Source organism: Callorhinus ursinus, unplaced genomic scaffold (genome assembly GCF_003265705.2).
Source record: "Callorhinus ursinus isolate GAN/ISIS: 27379988/994484 unplaced genomic scaffold, GSC_fseal_2.0 scaffold2, whole genome shotgun sequence".
Taxonomy (NCBI): domain Eukaryota; kingdom Metazoa; phylum Chordata; class Mammalia; order Carnivora; family Otariidae; genus Callorhinus; species Callorhinus ursinus.
In genome coordinates this window covers 14,280,702-14,299,430 of record NW_027397064.1, presented here as the reverse complement: position 1 = coordinate 14,299,430, position 18,729 = coordinate 14,280,702, and the positions used below count along the sequence as shown (strand labels likewise).

General features: G+C 39.9%; 1 protein-coding gene across 3 annotated transcripts in view; it reads right to left on the bottom strand.

Moving 5' to 3' along the window:
• Window positions 1-18,729, bottom strand: part of PAX3 (paired box 3) — a 94,172-nt gene that overhangs the window by 21,908 nt on the left and 53,535 nt on the right. For 2 of the 3 annotated variants that reach the window (XM_025886903.2, XM_025886905.2), the window contains exon 5: window positions 8,403-8,608. In XM_025886903.2, the coding sequence (XP_025742688.1) occupies window positions 8,403-8,608 (206 nt within the window). The remainder of the gene's footprint in view (window positions 1-8,402; window positions 8,609-18,729) is intronic. The other variant, XM_073904178.1, reaches the window with a different exon arrangement.

The window sequence follows — 18,729 nt, the reverse complement described above, 5'->3', positions numbered from 1 at the left end:
TGAATTTCCCAAAGTTCTCATGTGATTTCACTCATTCAGACTTACTAGCCTGGATTCTACCAGTGAGCTCCTTTAGCAAGAACCTAGAGCTCGCACTTCCATCCCTAAAAGAGCACGCTGCCAATCTCTCTGGGCCAACTTCCTCCTGTAACCTTTAGATAAGTAAACCAGGTTTGATGGACCCAGTGGGTGTCTCTGCCTGATCACTCAGTCAATCTCAACCTACTGTGGATCCAAGATCCTTCTATCTCCTCCATAACCCAATTTTTTTTACATCAAACATGTCTTTGCTCAAGTAATAAATCAGAAGAAACATCATAACTTTCTACAGATAGCTTCAAATATCCAAAAGACTAGAGATGTAAGGTATTGGGGTTTTCTTTTCATTTTTCCAAAACGATCCAAAAACTGAAGACACTAAGTAAACCCACCAGCAGTTGTATTAGAAAGTTCTCATATTTACAGTTCTCTTATTAAAGTTCTATTGAAGTTCTCTTATTCCTACAATAAAAGTTGAAGAGAAATAATTGGGAAGCAAATCTTTACTAATAAAACAAACCTTCAACAAGAGGTTCGAGAGTCTGCCAGTGAAAGGAATTCAAATGATGTTTAAATTTAGGCTAAATAAATCCAGAGGGCTATTTATTCCTGAGAGAACCGGGGACTACTGAGGACTGAGGACTATCCTTCCTGTCGCTGGTCATTTAACCAGACTTTTTATCATCTTGCCCTTATCAGCCTTCTGCATCTCCTAAAACCAGCTGTGTCTGCCAAAAGTAGCATTAAAGATAGATAGATAGATACATACATACATACATACATACATACATATACTGAAGTTGCAAATCAGAAAGCGGTCCTTGCCTTCTTTATGATTTGAAACTCATAAAAGACATATCTGTTATTTTAAAAGGAAAAAGGTGCCCTTGAAATAACCTTCATTTTAAAGATCCAAACTGACCGGGCACAATGATCCTGGGATACTGCTATGATGCCATCTTTAACTGAAAGGCATTCCCTTTAGTATTCAGAGGTCTTAGATAACTCTTTCAATATTGTTTCACTAATTCCTAACAATCAATAAATAATCTACTAAGTGAACTGCCTGAGTGTGTAACACTGAAGAAGTTCATCTAAAGGAAGGCATTTATGACTCAGTTGTTACAATTACCAGAAACTTCTCTTTGTTTTGAAAAGAGCAGCAATGGCAACAGAAACAAACTGGCCTCTGATGTTCTAAAGGAGAATACGAGTGTTCTGCCAATGTCTCAGCCAGTAGGACAGAAAGAACAAGTTTTACAAAGTTGGCTGTCACCTGTTAAATGTAATTCCATAACCTGTAATTCAATGTCATCTCACCCTCCCCACATATGACCGGGCCTTGCACACCACAGCTAACGTGGTAAGGAAGTAGGGCAGGAGGCTACAGTTAAATGCTCATAAGTTGCCTGTATAATACCACACGACATCAAAACCCTCCCACAAAGCAAGTTTTTACTTCAGCTGATGAACTGCAACCTGGTGTCTTATCATCTGCCCCTGGATCTTTCCCTACTTGTCTATCTCTCTACAGAGCCCTTCCACAAAGCTATATTCATGCCTTTTGGAAACAATCTTCAGTTCCACGTCTGAAGTAATATAATATCCAATGAATTTTCAAAACAAAATTTCAATTGAAAGATCCTCATAACATCATGATAACTAGGGAAAAAAGATAATGACCCACAAAAAAAAAAAAGAACAAGGTTTTCATAATTTTTTATCTTCATGGGTCAAATAAGTAACCAATTTGTTCAGACTCTCAACAATATAAGTTGGGGAAAACTTCGTACTTCATTTTTTTTTTAAGGATTTATTTATTTGAGAGAGAGAGAATGCATGAATGGGGGGAGGGGCAGAGGAAAAGTGAGAGAGAATCTCAAGCCGACTCCCCGCTGAGCACGGAGCCGGACGTGGGGCTCAATCTCAGGACCCTGAGATCACGACCTGAGCTGAAACCAAGAATGGGACATTTAACCAAATGAGCCACTCTGGTGCCCCAAAAACTTTGTACTTTAAATGGTATAGTAATACTTTTTATTCACATAGGTGAAATGCAGACCAGGCAAAAGTTGACTCCCTGGCCTCCCACCTTGCTAACTCTGTGACCTTGAACAATTTGCTTACTACCTATGGGCCTCTGCTTTCTCATCTACTAAATGGGAGGAATACAAATCTACTTCACAAGATTGTTGTGACAATTAAATGAGACAATACAATCAAAGCCCTTGGAAGAATACCTAAGAGATATTAAGTGTTCAGCAATGTTAGCTATTGAGTATGAATGTCACATTGCTATCTCTGTCTTAGCCACCCAAGAATTAAAGCCTTGCTTTGTTTTCCTAGCTCTGTGGTCTACAGCCAAAGCCTTTTGTGCCCATGAGCAAACAGGAAAGTACCCAAATAACACCTCAAATAATTGAAAGCCAGTTTGGCTTGAATGGAGACTTAGGTCAAACTTGCTTCCAAGTTTCATGGATTATTGCTAATTATCCCATGGTTGTAAGCCTAATTTTGCCCATCGAGAAATTACTGGTTCACATTTTTGGTGTGGTCCCCAAAGGCAATCTAACCCACATTATTCCAGATGGGTTGTTTCAAATGCAATTTGAAAAACGAGGGGAGAATGAAATACTTAATGCTCAGAAAGAGAATTCACAACAAGATTTAAAATGCTTGATTAGTGGCACCTGGGTGGCTCGGTGGGTTGAGCAACCAGCTCTTGATTCAGGCTCAGGTCATGATCTCAGGGTCATGGGATGGAGCCCTGCGTCACGCTTCCCGCTCAGTGGGGAGTCTGCTTCCTCTCTCCCTCTGCCCCTCTCCCTGCTCATGCTCTCTCTCTCATTCACTCTCTCTCTCTCTCTAAAATAAATAAATAAATCTTTTAAAAAAATAAAATGCTTGATTAGACACTAGATTCAGTGATATCTAATGTGATGATGCCCAATGCCAAATATAGTACTTTCCAGGTAGGTAAATTCAGGACCAGCTGCTCATCCCTGGACCTTCTCATTCACTCTATACCCCCTCTCTTTCCACATCGCACTCTCCCAGCCCTTCAATCATAGCTGCTCTTCAGCTCTGACCACTGTACAAAGAACAGGTTGGGGAAAGAATGCTTAAGGTTGATGAGGAGAAGTGCCATGCTCCCAGGAATATCAGAGGATCATGGACACACAGAGAGACATACTCAACTGCATCTTCATTCAGCCCAACAGCAAACCCCCGTAGACAATTTCAGGATGATCATATTTTTGCATCATTGGGGAATTTCAGGGCCAAATCTTCCATACCTCTCTTACCTTCTTAACTATACAGATCTGTTGGATGACTTTAAATCCCCACTGGATCAAAAACACAAGAAACAAGTATTGGTGAGGATGTGGAGAAAAAGGAACCCTCGTGCACTGTTGTTGGAATGCAAACTGGTGCAGCCACTGTGGAAAACAGTATGGAGGGGCGCTTGGGTGGCTCAGTCGGTTGGGCATCTGCCTTCAGCTCAGGTCATGACCCCAGAGTCCCGGGATCAAGACCGGCATAGGGCTCCCTGCTCGGCGGGAAGCCTGCTTCCCCCTCTCCCACTCCACCTGCTTGTGTTCCCTCTCTCGCTGTCTCTGTCTCTGTCAAATAAATAAAATCTTAAAAAAAAAAATAGAAAACAGTATGGAGATTCCTCAAAAAATTAAAAATAGAACTACCATACGACCTAGTAATTCCACTACTGGCTATTTATCCAAAGAATATGAAAACACTAATTTGAAAAGATATGTGCACCCTTATGTTTATTGCAACATTATTTACCATAGCAAAATTATGGAAGCAGCCCAAGTATCCATCCATAGATGGATCAAGAAGATGGGGCATATATATATATATATATATATATATATACACAAAGGAATATTACTCAGCCATAAAAGAAAAATGGGATCTTGCCATTTACAGCAACATGGAGGGAGCCAGAGAATGTAATGCTAAGTGAAATAAGTCAGTCAGAGAAACACAAATGCCATATGATTTCACTCATATGTGGAATTTGAGAAATAAACAAAGAAAAAAAGAGACAAACCAAGAAACAGACTCTTAACTATAGAGAACAAACTGATGGTTACCAGAGGGGAGGTGGGCGGGGGATGGGTGAAACAGGTGATGGGGAGTAAGAGTACACTTATTGTGATGAGCACTGAACAATATATAGAATTTTTGAGTCACTCTCTTATACACCTGAAATTAATATATCATTGCATGTTAGCCGTACTGGAATTAAAATCAATCAAGCAATCAATCCCTCTTGGGCTTCTATGAGAATCTCCAATTACTGATGATAAGTCCTGTACCTAGTTATTTTTAATTGGGGGATAGAAGAGGGGGCAGTGGTATTTGAGAATATTACAAAGGCAGGGATAACCCCCCCTAGTTAATGTTTGTACACTCACACACACACACACGCAGGTAGAGGCAAAGGCACAAAATTGTGTGTACAAATCTCAAGTCTCCCAGATTTCTTGAAGTCCATCCGTGATTATCCTGTTCATCTGTGGACCCAGACTGAGATCATCTGATCTAACCTACCCCATATTTTAAAATTAAAAGAAAAAAAAATCTGAAGCCAGCAGGATTACAGCTTTGAATTAAGTGACTTCCTCAGCAGAACAGAGTAGGCAAGCTGAGACCAAAACACACATCTTCTGATTCCTACTTAAATGCTGTGTTCTCAAACAGCTTCCTTTGCTGTCTTCCATTATCCTGGTGGTAAAAGAGTGCTACTTCCCTGTTTTGTGGAGTTCTTAGATGGAATATTTACTAAAACTTTTGCACATCATAAATATTTGCATTCTTCCCCACTAAACGTTGATGCTTGCCATTATGTGCATAATAATACCCAGGAGGTGAATTAGGCAAATTAGTCTTTGGTGTACAATAATTCTCAGATTGTGTCCTCAGATTTGGCTGTGAGAAACACAACAGAGCTATGGGCTAAAAAAATTTTTATGAAATACTGACAAAGGCCTAAGTTTTTACAGCTTTAGTGTCATCTCTATCCAGAAGACTTTAGAAATATTTTACTCTGGGGGAAAAAAAAAGAATGTAGACTTGTTTAAGGGTTTTTTTCCATTGGGTTTTTGGTTTTCCCAGGTGCCCCAAATTAAACTAACTCACACTTTCTGGCTATCACTCAAAGGGAGCTGACGTTGCTACCGCTTTCCCAGATCCTTCTAAAAACTAAAGGATTTTGTTCTGGCATTTTAATCAGTGATTAACTACTCCCTTCTTTTTCCTGCTGTGTTAAGTAAAAGATCCATATGCCGGGTGTTGTAGGGAATTTGTTAGGCCGTAGATCATAGCTGTGGTGCAAGACATGATGTGTCTCAAGGGAACTAATGAAGCCATAAGGAATGTAAAGAGTCACCGGGTTAAAGCCACATTAGGACAGCTGTTAGGTTAATGAGGGCCCTGCTTTGGAGAGGAGGTCACTGTATAGAAAAATATGAACCACGCTTTATTGGTTTGAGCCCATGTCCTCTGCAACTTAATGGGCCTTTCTTATTCTCCCCTGACATTCATTGGGCCAGATGTGAATGCTGGGCACTGCACAAGCTGCATGGGTTTGAGACTTAGGCTGTCCCCCATCCTTGTTTTTGGCAAAGGCAGGAATGACAGACACCAACATGGAACACTTTCAGTTTTCCATCACACTCTTTGTTTGGTTTCTGTAAAATCAATGTTTGTTTTGTGACTCTGAGTGCAGAACTGAGCTCCTATCTGTCTAAAGGACTGACTCGAGATGTGCAGTTGGCCAGACAGGAAATATAGGAGTCAGATCCTCGGATGCAGTGGGCACTCCATAAAGGTTTGCTGGAAGAATGGAGAGGTGAACAGATCTGACTCCAGATTTAAACCAGGTAATCACAGAACTGTAATAAAAGCAATTAGATTTGATATATACAGTATTTGTAACATTGTTATAGATAATATCATGATACATACACTACCTATAGTACTATATCATGCAATGTATGTATGTAAATTATCATAATTTGTGGTTAGCGGTAGTCATTTCTGGAAAGGAACACTGTATCCCAATGTAACAGACAGTCAATAGTTCCAGCTGTAAAACATCTGCACTGTAAGCCTCCACACATCTATGACTCTTCTCTTCACTCACCCTCCTACCCATCTCCTGCTTCCACCATCCAATGCCTACATTCCACCTCTGAATACCTTTTGCCACGGTCCTTTCCTTTCCTTTCCATTCCCATGGCCCCCCCTGACCCATTCATGCCCACTGCCCATCACATTAGCTGTGAGAGCCCTTACCTGAAACCCAAGCCCTCCACAGGATGTCCTCAGCCTAGATTTCCAACCATATTCCTCCCCGCCACCCCCCCCTTCCTACCCTCCAAGCAAACTGAACTATTCCCTGTTCCTTTGACATGAGCAAAAATGAAAGATCACCAGGTATGTAACTCACGTGCATCCAACTCTCTGTGCTTTTGCCCACATTAGTCTCTCTTACTAATGTACTCTCCCCACCCTCCCTGTCCAGAGAATTTCTATTTAGCTCCAAAAGTTCATCCTAAATCTGCCTTCTTCGTGAGCCTCTTTTGTTATCCAGCAAGATCTTTCTTTCCTCTTCTCAACTCCCACTGCACTTTCTCTCTTACGGTACTTACCATATCTGTTTGTTTTTTTAATTATTTGTGTTTACCTCATTAACCATATTAGACTGTAGCTCCTTGGGAGACTTGTCTTAATCCATCTTAGCATTCATTCACTTTCTTAGCACTATGATGATATATGGCAAGTCAAGTTGAATAAGACAATCACTCTGACTAGGCTCTGTACCCTGGAAGAGGCTATTTCTGTAAAAACCTAGAATAGGAGAGGTAATCAGCTGCATATGAGAAAGCAATGATCAATCTAGAGACCATATCAACTGACTGGTTCACTGCTGAGTCTCCAGCCTCACTTTGACGATGATAAGGTAACTTAAGGAGTTTCAGGATACCCTAATACATTTTTAAGCCTTCAAACAGTGTTTTACTATCTTTATTAATAAGGAAAACATTACTCTATCAATCAATAGAAAACTATTATACCAAAGTAGTCTTTCCAGAGAGTTCAGGCTACTTCTAAAAGTTCAGAAGATAATTCAAACTATTCCTAAAATAATATAGTTACTTGAAATGCTTCAGGACTACAACACCTTTAGAAGGAATTTTTCTTTATACACTTTTGCCCACCCTCATAATTGAAAGGCCATCAAGAGCAAGTATATAGAATCCAGCTATGTCTATCATTGACTAGTTTTAGGACTTTGGGTAGTTACTTCAATAGTCTGACAAATAAATTGGGGATAATAATAGTACCAACCTACAGTTTTAATGATGAGTAAATGGGTTAATTCATGTAAAGCACTTAGAACAGTGCTTGGTCCAAGGAGAACACTCATAATTTGTTTGCTATTATCTGTGTACCACCCCTGAAGTCCATATAGTGCCTGGTATGTAACAAGGATTCCTGAAATGGGGAGTGAACAACAGGAACTGACACACTACTGGGTGTTTTATCTGATATAATCGTATTCTCCTAATTATGATAACCAAAGGCTAAAATAAGAATGCACATTTTTGTAAATAACAACAAAAAAAACCCTAAGAATGCAAAGAAAATAAATAGATCATTTTAAAATCTATCCACATAAAATACTTATATCCAACAACATGACAGAAAGGGAGCCAAACATATTGATCACATCGATAAATTCAATTTGACTTACCCACCTGTTAACTGAGAAAAAAAAAAAATAGTCTGACTGGTTAGCAAAGTAAAATACTGCTGGATATAATAGACACACCTAAAACAAAAGACATTCAATGGGGGTGATCAGGCAAATATAAATAAAAATTAAAAAGAGGTCACAATAGTGCCATCAGGACAGGGCAAAAGACAAAAAAAAAGCACTAGAGAGAACATGGTGGGAACTTTATGCCACTAAAGGCTACAAATTCACAGTGAGGTACCGTTCCTAACGTATTTATTCTCTGGGTTTAAAATCTGCTTTAGGGGCTCTTGGGTGGCTCAGTGGGTTAAGCGTCTGCCTTCAACTCAGGTCATGATCCCAGGGTCCTGGGATTGAGTCCCGCATGAGGCTCCCTGCTCAGTGGGGAGTCTGCTTCTCCCTCTGCCTCTACTTCTCCCTCTCCCTCTGCTCCTCCCCGTGCTCGTGCTCTCTCCCTCAAATAAATAAATAAAATCTTTTTAAAAAATAAAATGAAATAAAATCTGCCTTAGATGAGAAGACACTGTTTGGTTTCCTGTCCGGATTTAATCAGGGCGTGGATGTTTAGAGTCAGTACCTGGACTCGGGCCTCGGTGAGCTTCGCCCTCTGTGCCAGTTCCTCCCTGGTATAAATATCAGGGTAGTGGGTTCTCTCAAAAGCTCGTTCCAGTTCTTCAAGCTGTTCTGCTGTGAAAGTGGTTCGGCTCCTGCGCTGTTTTCTCTTTAGTGGCAAATCTGGTTCAGAGTCAATGTCGGAGCCTTCATCTGATTGGGGTGCTGAGGCTAAACGCATGGGAGAAAAAAAGTGATAAAACAGGAGTCAAAACACAAGTTTGACCAGGATTTAATGATTCAAATCCTAAAGTACATCCCCAGTGTCTTCACAGACACCAAGGCCCTCTGTGCAGTATTGCATTTATTAAATGATATTTAATCTCTTCCCCTACTTTGTCTCCAAGCCCCCCAGGCAGAAATCATTGTTCTCTGCATCTGTCACCCTAGGTCCATTATGAGATCTTAGAAAACAGGGACAGGCATGATTCTATTTTTATGGCCCTTGTGCTTAGCACTGAATGGGTCCTCCATTTGTGTTTGACAAATGAATCAGATTTAATGTGGTTCCAAATAAACGTTCGCCACCTTTGACAGGAGGAAATCCCTTAACAAATGTGATTTTTTTTTTAAATCCCAAAATTGACTTAGTATCTAAAAAGTCAATAATAATAAAATGTTACAGAATTCCTACAAATTTATAGACTCTACTCCTATAATAGAAATCATATTTAAATTTAGTATCTTATTACCAGATATTGAGAAATGTTTAAGGGAAGTTTAGATATTGTTAATGTGAACCTCAAGAACAGACTCAAGAAAAAGCAGGCATAGTCTAGTAAACTATCTCTAAACCGAAGTTCAGAGTCTGAGTCTCCACTGAATGGTGAGCAGCTGCCCAGGACCACTGCCTAATTTGAGGAACACAGTGCAAAATAAAAATGCAAGTCCCTGTGTTCAAAAATTAACTACAAATTTTGGGATGGCCACAACAGAGCATAAAAACCAAACACAGGGCCCTTCTGAGCATGGGGCCATGGGTGGGCGACTGCATAAGCCACGTGTCCCGGAAACCAGTCCCCTGCAGGCCCCTCCACAGCAAAGTTTGAATTTGTCTGTGTTAGCCTGCATCAGGGAAGGAGACCTTCCATATTTAGCATGTGAGTATCTACGAAAGAGAAGGAGGAACTGGGAAATTAGATAGGAATTTGCACTGATGATAAAATATGGCGCCCGTGAGTTCTTACAGTAACTAAGCACCTGTCAACCTACAGAAGGTTCTGAGGTTTGAGGGCACAGCAGACACAGGGCTCTGGACAGGAAAGCAGCCCTCTCCCAGAGGCCCTGGACATCAGGGCAGTAGCAGAGGGCCATCAGAGGGTTCTCAGGCACCTACTCTGAGCAGAACTCAGGAGCCAGGGCAGCCATGCTCCTGAGCATATCCAAATACACTCTGAAAACTCCCCCAAATAACTGGGGGATCCTCTGGGGAGGGGGCTGAAATGTGCTGTTAGCAAATGGGGAAGGAAATCCAGAAAATTGTAGATTATTAATTTCATTGTCAAGGCAACTCCTTTGCACTCTCAGGCTGTAGGGCCTGGGGAAATCCAGGTGGTGCCAGAAGCAATGTCAAAATGCAGTATTTCCTACACCACTCATTCTCTTTTATCTTAAACTCAAACTCAACTCTGCCCTACAGAAATCTAAAATTCCATTAGACTTCAGAATATTATAAGCCGCCCAAAGGGGTGTACATCCAAAATAACCCATAGAATTTTAAGTTTTTTTAATATTTAATACTTTTACAATTTATTCACCTTCAAACTATAAAATTAAGAGATCGAATTAATATTCTCTATGATAAATTAAAGAAAAACAAGTGCTTGTAGATAAAAGCAAAAGGGAACTGTAATATATAGTGCATCTACTATATGTTAGCCATTACACTTGGTGTTTCAATTATGTTGTCTAATTTGATATAAAATGGTCTAATTTGATATAAATCTTATTTTAGGATACTTAAAAAAATAAAACTAGACTTGCTTTAGGTACGGGAATATTTTAAAGGAGAATTAACATGCTAAGAAATGTGCATTGCATTATAAACTTCAAAAGCTCCCAATACAACTTATACGTGTTTATGTTTGATAAATGTGAGTCAAATTAAAAAAGCAATAATTTGTGCATCATTGTATAGCAGTGGATCTTGAACTTTGGGAGCATCAGAACCACCTGAAAAGCTTATTAAAATACAGACTGCTGCTCCCCCGACCCCCACAGTTTCTGTTTTTGGGGATGGTGGATGCCAACTTTGCTGGTCCTAAATGACCCTTTGAGAACCACCTCTATAGAATATTCCAGATTATTATTTTCTCTCCCCAAATTCCAAAGTACATAAAATACTTCCTGCTGTAACTTATCAAAACAATGGTTCCACATACATATTTTTAAATTATAAATAATATACTTCTCAAGAAACAGATGATTCATTCCCCTAAGACAATAAATCGCCATAAAATGTTTCCCTACCCTGCTTTCAGTTTCTATTGCCCTGACTTTTCCGTCTTCTGTGAATTCAGGTAAAAAACCCAACAGTATTTAAGGACTGACCAAAAGCTTCCTCTGCCTGTGAGAACCTTAAATCTTTGCTTGCACTTTCTCTTACTATGATCCCATTAGGATAATAGTATGTGGAAATTTTCATGTTTCCTCTGGGAGTCTCTAAGGTTATTAAATCCTCCCAAGTAAATATGATGTACCATGCACTGTCAGGTCAATTAATCAGAATCATCTCCAGTTTCTGAAGAAAGGGGGCTCCTGAAATGTACAAGTACCAGCGAGAGTTAATTCTGAGGGTCAAGACCACCGTGTTTCACCTTAACAATCAACATCCTCCGGAATATAAACTTTGTGAGCTCAAGGTCTTTCTCTGCCTTGTTCACTGCTGGATGCCTTGAAACATAGTAGGTGTTCAATAAACACATGTTGACAGAATGGAAATGTCTGGTAGAATTTAAGTTTTGAACCAACACCGATTTCTCTGCCCCTATTCTGCCCTTCTGAGTCTCCCAACATCTACTGAAATGGGACTTGGGAGTCTGTAAATCCTCAAAACATGATTTGGAAGATTTTGCAAGTATTTGCAGACCTGAATTTTTCTGGGAAATAATTATCAATTTTTTCAGAGGATTGTGATTTAAAAAAAAAAAGAAAGATGAAGAATCACCAACAGCTAATGATTAAAAAGCCTCAGAATGTCTGGGAGTTCAATAGGACAGCCTTTACCACTCAAAATAAAATTTTCTTTAACAAGCTAACAAATCACTACTCGTATTTCTAGACTGTTTATTCAAAAGCAATCCAAGGGCTGCATCTCACTAGAAAAATCTCCATAAAACATCATTTCAAAAGACACTGAGGAAATGACTTGCCTGATTTTTCTGCTGGAAAATTATCTGAACCCACTGATCCTTCTTGTCAATATGAAGCCACGGTTGTACAAGTTAATTCTGACTTTCCTCCATCTGTACACCCCAAAAGGATGTGGGCTTTAAAATATGTTATGTCAGCAACCCAAGATTAATCTACCAGCTAGGAAATACTAGCTATTTCTAAGATGGAAATACTACTGTTTTTATGTCACTCAATAGAAATAAGATTTACAGAGAACACGATAATGTCATGAATTTGAATCATTCCATTCTTACCAAAAACAAATCTGATACTTACATCCCATTGCAATAGCACAAAAAAAATCATTTTGTTGAAGTCCATTTATTTTACGTATTCAACTTTAGACCCTAGATACAAAGTACCTCATTCTGCTTAATATTACACCAAAATAAAAACAAGGCTTTTTTTTTTTTTCAGATAGCTCATTATATTTGACTCTGCAAAGAATATCTAATGCTCTAACTTGGACATGCAAGCACCACCAGCAAGACCATTATCTAAATGAGTTCATAGATTGTGAGGATAGAGCAACTAGATTAAATATAATCTCTTCGGTAAAATCATCTCTTTGGATTATTTCTACTGTCCAGCCCTAATATTAAGGGGAGATTTTCAATTACATTTAAGTTGCTCAATCACATTCTACACATGCCTTCACAAAGTTTGCTTTGTTATTCACTAAATAGAGATATTGTTCCCCAATTTGAAATTCCACAATAGCACTCATATGAAATTGTGTTAATTAACTGAATTTAAATTTAAAAAAATTTTTAAATCCATATTAACATATAATACATGCCATTCTAAGTGGAGATTGTATTGCTTTAAATTGCATGATTCTCAGACTTTATCCCAATCCATATTCTTATCAGATTTTGAAAGTTTTGACTCTATTTTCAAAACCCCTTCACCATCCATTCTCTGACTTAGACATTGACATAACTCAGTGTCTCTAATGAACCTGGAGCAAACCTTACCAAGAAGACAAGGATTTCTCTCTCTTCCCAAAGTAACTACACAAAAACCCTGTGAAATAAATGCACTATTGTACAGAAAAAGGAAACTGAGACTCAGAGACATGATTCAGATCACACGACTAGGGATGCTAGGATTTGACCCAGGTCTATGGGGCTTCAGGGGACATACTTTCTCTCTTCTAGCCTGGTATGTTCTAAATAGGTGCTGAGTTTCTTTCTTTCTCTCTCTCTCCCTCACACACACACACACACACACACACATAACACGGAGTCCTTTTGAAGAGGAGTACCAGAAGCAAATCCAAACAGGAATTCCAATGGAAATTATTTAGCTGATTGCCAACTACTACTCTCATTTGCCCCAGATTTTCAAAAACGTCCTAGAATCAAATGAAATTTATGAAAACACAACAGTTTGATTAATATTATACACCAAATCAAACAATTTTCTAATTGAATTTAATTCAGTTCAATGAACATTGAATTCTTTGCATATTCAAGTGTAGCTGTTAAATAAGGATAAAGCTCTAAGAAATGAATCCATTTGCCAAGATACTGAATGTATTTATTTAAGAAAACAAAAGAGTCAGTGTGACCATTTGCAGTCTCCCTTAAGAATCATCAACGGCTCCCGGTCCTAAAACCCCAGGTCCATCTAGAACATACTACTGATCACAAGCAGTTGAACTGATCACTCATTCTATAGCTTTACTAAATCCTTTTTTTGCTATTAAAAACATGTTAGTGAAAGGATCTCAAGTGTTGTAAAGTAACCTCAAACTGTTTTCAAACAAAAGGGCAGGAATAAATAACTTGAAATCCGTTGGGATATTCACAAGTTACTCAGCAGACGCCCCAGAGTGATCACAGGAAAATATTGTCTCTCCCCAGGTACCTCAGTGTTTCAGCTCTGTGCTTTGTAAGAAAGTTCATTTCTTCTTTTTCTATCTCAAGCTAATTTTAGGCCTTAGGAGACAAATTTTTAGCTATCCCAATGATTTCACATTAACTCCCAAGATGAACCTTGGGGAAGTGGACAGCATCAGTTTAAAAAACAAAAATTAAAAAAAAAAAAAAAAGCTCAAGCATAGGCAACAATCATACCCCACAGGATTACAAATTCTTCCTTCAGAAACAAATCAAACTGGGAGGAGAAAGCTGAAGTATTACCACCAGTGGACCAACCATGAAGTTTAATTAAAGAAGGAATTACAGAATTAGAGAGTATGTCTTTGTCCGTTAACCCCTTGTGACCTCTTCTGTAGCCTGAAGAAATATTTCATCCTAGTTAACGCTATTATACATGAGATCTTACCTCAATTTTATAGGGATTTAGTCACGTGGAATTCTATAATTATTGGTTTCCAGACCAATATAATTCAGAGATGGGAGACAGGCAAAAAATGGAGAAACAAAATAATTCACAAGCATGAATTTGGCACACTGTCTTTCTTCTCAGCAAGACCTTTCATTTGAATAGTTAAAGAATCAAAACATGACAACCATTTAAACTCTATGTTTGTCCCAGATATAATACAATGCAATTTACAGACACAGAGGAGGTGGGGGGGGGGATCTCTCTCTGCGGGCTCTGAGGCTGATGTCCTTAGTCATCGGTCATTTACTCGAAGATAGCCCCAGACCAAATCAGATGGTCTTTCCATCTGTACTAATCTTTGCAAGCTAGACCTGTCAGCATTGGTACTTAAAGCTGTGTCTCGCCGATTCAAAAAATAATCATAAAATAAAAATAGGAATCGTGCCTGAGAGCTCCCTGAGATCACTTCCTCCCGGATCTGAAGGTTTGAGGGTATCTGGCAGGTATATTCCACAAGATCTTTAACGGGTCAACTCGAAGTTTGGTGCACCTGCTTGACTAATTGCAGAACGTCTCCTGTGTTGGTGAGTTTTACCATGCAACGTGAAGGGGACGATGGGACAGCTAACTGTTTTCTGATGTGAAGTGGCCCTTTTACACTGAGAGAGATGTGAATGACCTCTCGTGTTTACTCGGGTGAAAGCCAGGAGGAGTGAAGCAAGACTGATATTCCCTCACAGACCCAGAGTAAATGACAAATGACATTTTCCCTTTGTGATCTTTGGGATTTTTGTTGACTTATTTGGAGGCTTTTGTTGGATCCCAAGAAATGGCCTGTGGCTGAGGCCTATTCTACCGATTTCCACGCTCCATCTGTGGAATCCATCAACGGGGCATTTACCCTCATTCAGGGCTCTGACACCTGCCTGGCAGGGAGCAACAGACACAAAGACAGCCGGGAGTGGATGAGAAAGGGGAGGTTAGGTTGTGTTTTTTTTGTTTTTTTTTTTTTTTTCCAGAGGAGGGAGGAGTGGGGGGGAGGTTGAAATGGATGCACAGTAGGGGTTAATCCAGGCCAGTTGAGAGACTTCAGCACCTGGAAGCTTCTCTTCCACATTAATTCACAAGCTGAGAAGTAATCGGCGACATTATTTTTTTTAAGTGTGTTTAAACTGTATAGATGTCAAGAAAAGGAAATAGATACACCTCTGAAAGAAACAAACAGACGATTTAGGACAGAATCCGAAAGTAGATGGAGAAAGTGTGTGGGACCTAACACACTATCAAGCCTTAAAGCGAACTTCGCAGAATTCCTAAACTCAGGGCTAGGATTTAAGGAGCTGTTATTTTGTAGGTTGACGAACTAGGAGAGATGGTCATCAGGGGTCCATCTGGGGGTGAGGGGGTCTTGTTTTGTTTCCATTGCCCCTACAGCTTCTCCAAATGTGCCAGCCAAGAATCTTTAAGGAGTACCAAAAAAAAAAAAAAAAAGTAAGACAATCCATGGTAAGAATATTCTGGGCTCTCTCGCAGAAAGGTTCTTTTCAGAACCCGAAATCTCATTAAGAGCCTCCAGCCGTCTCCCCACTCGTGCTCCTGCCTCGCAGTCCCCATTTTGGGCGCTGGAGAAAAGTAAGGCTCTTCCCCTCCCCTCTGACCCAAGCCCTTCCCTCGGAAGCCGCCTTCTCACAGCACGGGGTCATTAGAAGGAAAATAAGCTCCTGCCAGGTTGGGGCTAATCAAAATAGCACAAATAAACCCTGACACTCAACAACTCCCCGAGTGCCTGCTGCCCTGGGAGCCGAGTACAGATTGGTTATGAATATGGCGGCGGCGGGGGCGGCCGGAAGCCCGCGTGTGCTGCGCGCGCGCCCGGGAGCGATTGCAGATGCGCAACGTGGACCCTTGGGTGTTTGGTTAAGATAAGGCCTGACAAGTCGGGCGGCAGAACTGGCCAAGCTGCCTCCAGGGCGTGGAGCCGCAAGGCCCCAAAGACCGCCCGGAGCCTAAGGTCCCAATGACTGAATTTCACGTGCGTGCTGGATCTCTCTCTAGGTTACCCTGCGAAACCTTACTCCGGATGGAGTTCTGTCCCAACAGCCATCCCCTGGCCAGTCGTCACTGAAAAGGCCGCCTTTGTAACAGCCCTGCTAGTGATGATTGTTAGTAAAAATACATTTACGTAAAAATGGGCTTGTGCCCCTTCTCTTCCCCTGACAGAGCTGCAACCAAACTGTTTCAGCACCTCCTTGCAAAGGCTTCAGGGGAAGTAAGGAATCGTAACTCATTCAGAGACCCCGAGGCTGACCCAAACGAACTCAGTGGCTTCTGGAACCCTTTGTTTTAAGACCTGCGTGTGTGAGACAAGAACTCCTTTTACAGAATGAATCTCTCTCACCAAGAAAAGATGGAAGGCCCACTTCCCTACCTCACCCCTGCGAATGACTTTTTTTTTTTTTTGCAATTTTTTTAATGGCTTTTTCAAAAACTCCATGGTAACTACCACCAGAGCATTTCAAAGAGAAAAAGAGAGGAAAGCCCCAAGAAAATGTGTTGCTATTCAATTAGGAATACTGATTAGTTAACTAATTAATCAGTTAACAGCTTTCTAAGAATAGTCTCCCGTAATAAGAGTTTCCCCCTCAAGAGCTTAAAAGTCAGTCATAATTAAAATTAAGAACCAGAGATCCATCCATGCTCTGTCTCCATGACCCTAAAAGCAGGGAGCTAGGTTCTGATTCACCGGGACTGGACTGCATAGAGCAAAGAAAGGTAATTTGCACACTGAAGGGGAACAGGAAAACAGTAGTTCTTGTGAAAGGAAAAGAGCCAAGTGACTTTTATTTACAATTGCCAAGAGAGAGGCCATTATTGACCATATGTGCCACAATTACCCTCTTATCATGGGCTGGCCATCATGTCCTTTGGGAGCTGTTAATGAACTGGGTAATTGAGCTGCTGACATGTGTTACCAAAACAAAACAATAGGAAGAAGAGACAAATGAACATTTTATTTGCCAATCAGAGTAGGTTCAGCTTTTCACGGGGCTGCAGCTAAGTAACTGGCTGAATACATAAAACAGTGCATTGAAAGCAAGCAGATGCAGACACAATAATAGTTAACTGACAGCTTATGGTCCATCTGTGCTTAACATTTTGTTAAAGAAATTACTTGACTTGCTAAAGAGACAAATCATACAGCTGCCCCGAGTGCTGCATTATAAGAGATAAATCATTAGCTAAACTGTTTCATGCTTAAAATGACAATGCTTATTAACAGTTATGTTGGGACATTTTGTCAGCACAGCTAGACAGTTATTACTTGCTAAAAATGTGACAACTCATAGATACTCAATAGAATGGAGTTAGGGGAAAAAATCCGAACACTGCGAACAATTTGAAAGAACAATAAGCATTTTTAATCTCTCACTGTGAACTATGCATTTCTAAGATGATACAAATGGAAAAAACAAACAAACAAACCTGAGAAATGGACCACAAGATCATGTTCCATGTGGTAATTATGTACCTTTCTTCCATTTGCACCTTATTTATTCAGAACCGCAGAATATTAGAAATGCTCTCATTCTGGGTTGAGTACCATTAATGTCACCAATGATATCAGAACAAAAAATAAGCAGCTTAAGAAATAATTATGCGTAGCCACTGCATTTTCCCCAAACATATTCACCTTCCTCCTTTGGAAAAGGACCTCTTCAATAGGGAAAGAAAAACCATGTTGCAAAAGACTTGCTTTATGAGGAGATTTAGCTCATGTTTTTGTTACCACATCTGAATTGAAACCATATTTTTTGGTCCAAGTGTGGTTCATCCCGTGCCATGCAGAACAACTTACCTCTGAAATCATTTCTTTGTAAACTGGTTAACTAAAGACAGAACATGGATCTCTCAAAGCCCTTCTTGTGATGGCTCCTTCAGCATTCTGGGCAAGATTAACTCAATAGTGATATAAGAAAAGCTGCTATCCGGACTCACTGACAGCCTACTATATAGCCCACCCCTGCTTCCTTCATCCTTTATGTTCATTTTCTTTCATTTTTTTCCCAAAACCCTATTGGGAGGCGTATTGTCATCCCCAACTTACAGATGAGAAAAAAAAATGAGATCTAGGGAGCAATGTAACCTACCTGATCCATGAGAACTCAGAGAGGTTATCCAGATATAAGATCATATATATCGAATATAAGATCTAATTAACATTGCCATTTAAGGAGTAAGGTTGATGTGGGTTGGAAGAAAAACTGTAGCCAATATCATCACTTTTTTTTTTCTTCCTGGTCTACCGTGCCAGGACTCAGATGTCACAGTCCACCCTGTAAATCAGTTGTGAAAACATGACCATAAAAGGTGAGTGGTATTCTCAGTGGTGGTTGGTGGATATGAAAATTATGTTATGCACAGTTACTAACAAAGATTTCTGGCTATGAAACGTAAAACCCAGCTATACATACAGAGCTTTAAATAAGACACAATTAGACTCGTGACACGGTCAACAAAGACAAAGACCCACCCTGCCTTCATCTTTATTTCCCACTATTGGATATTTTTGCTATTATGTGCACCAGTCATTTTCAAGTCAACAA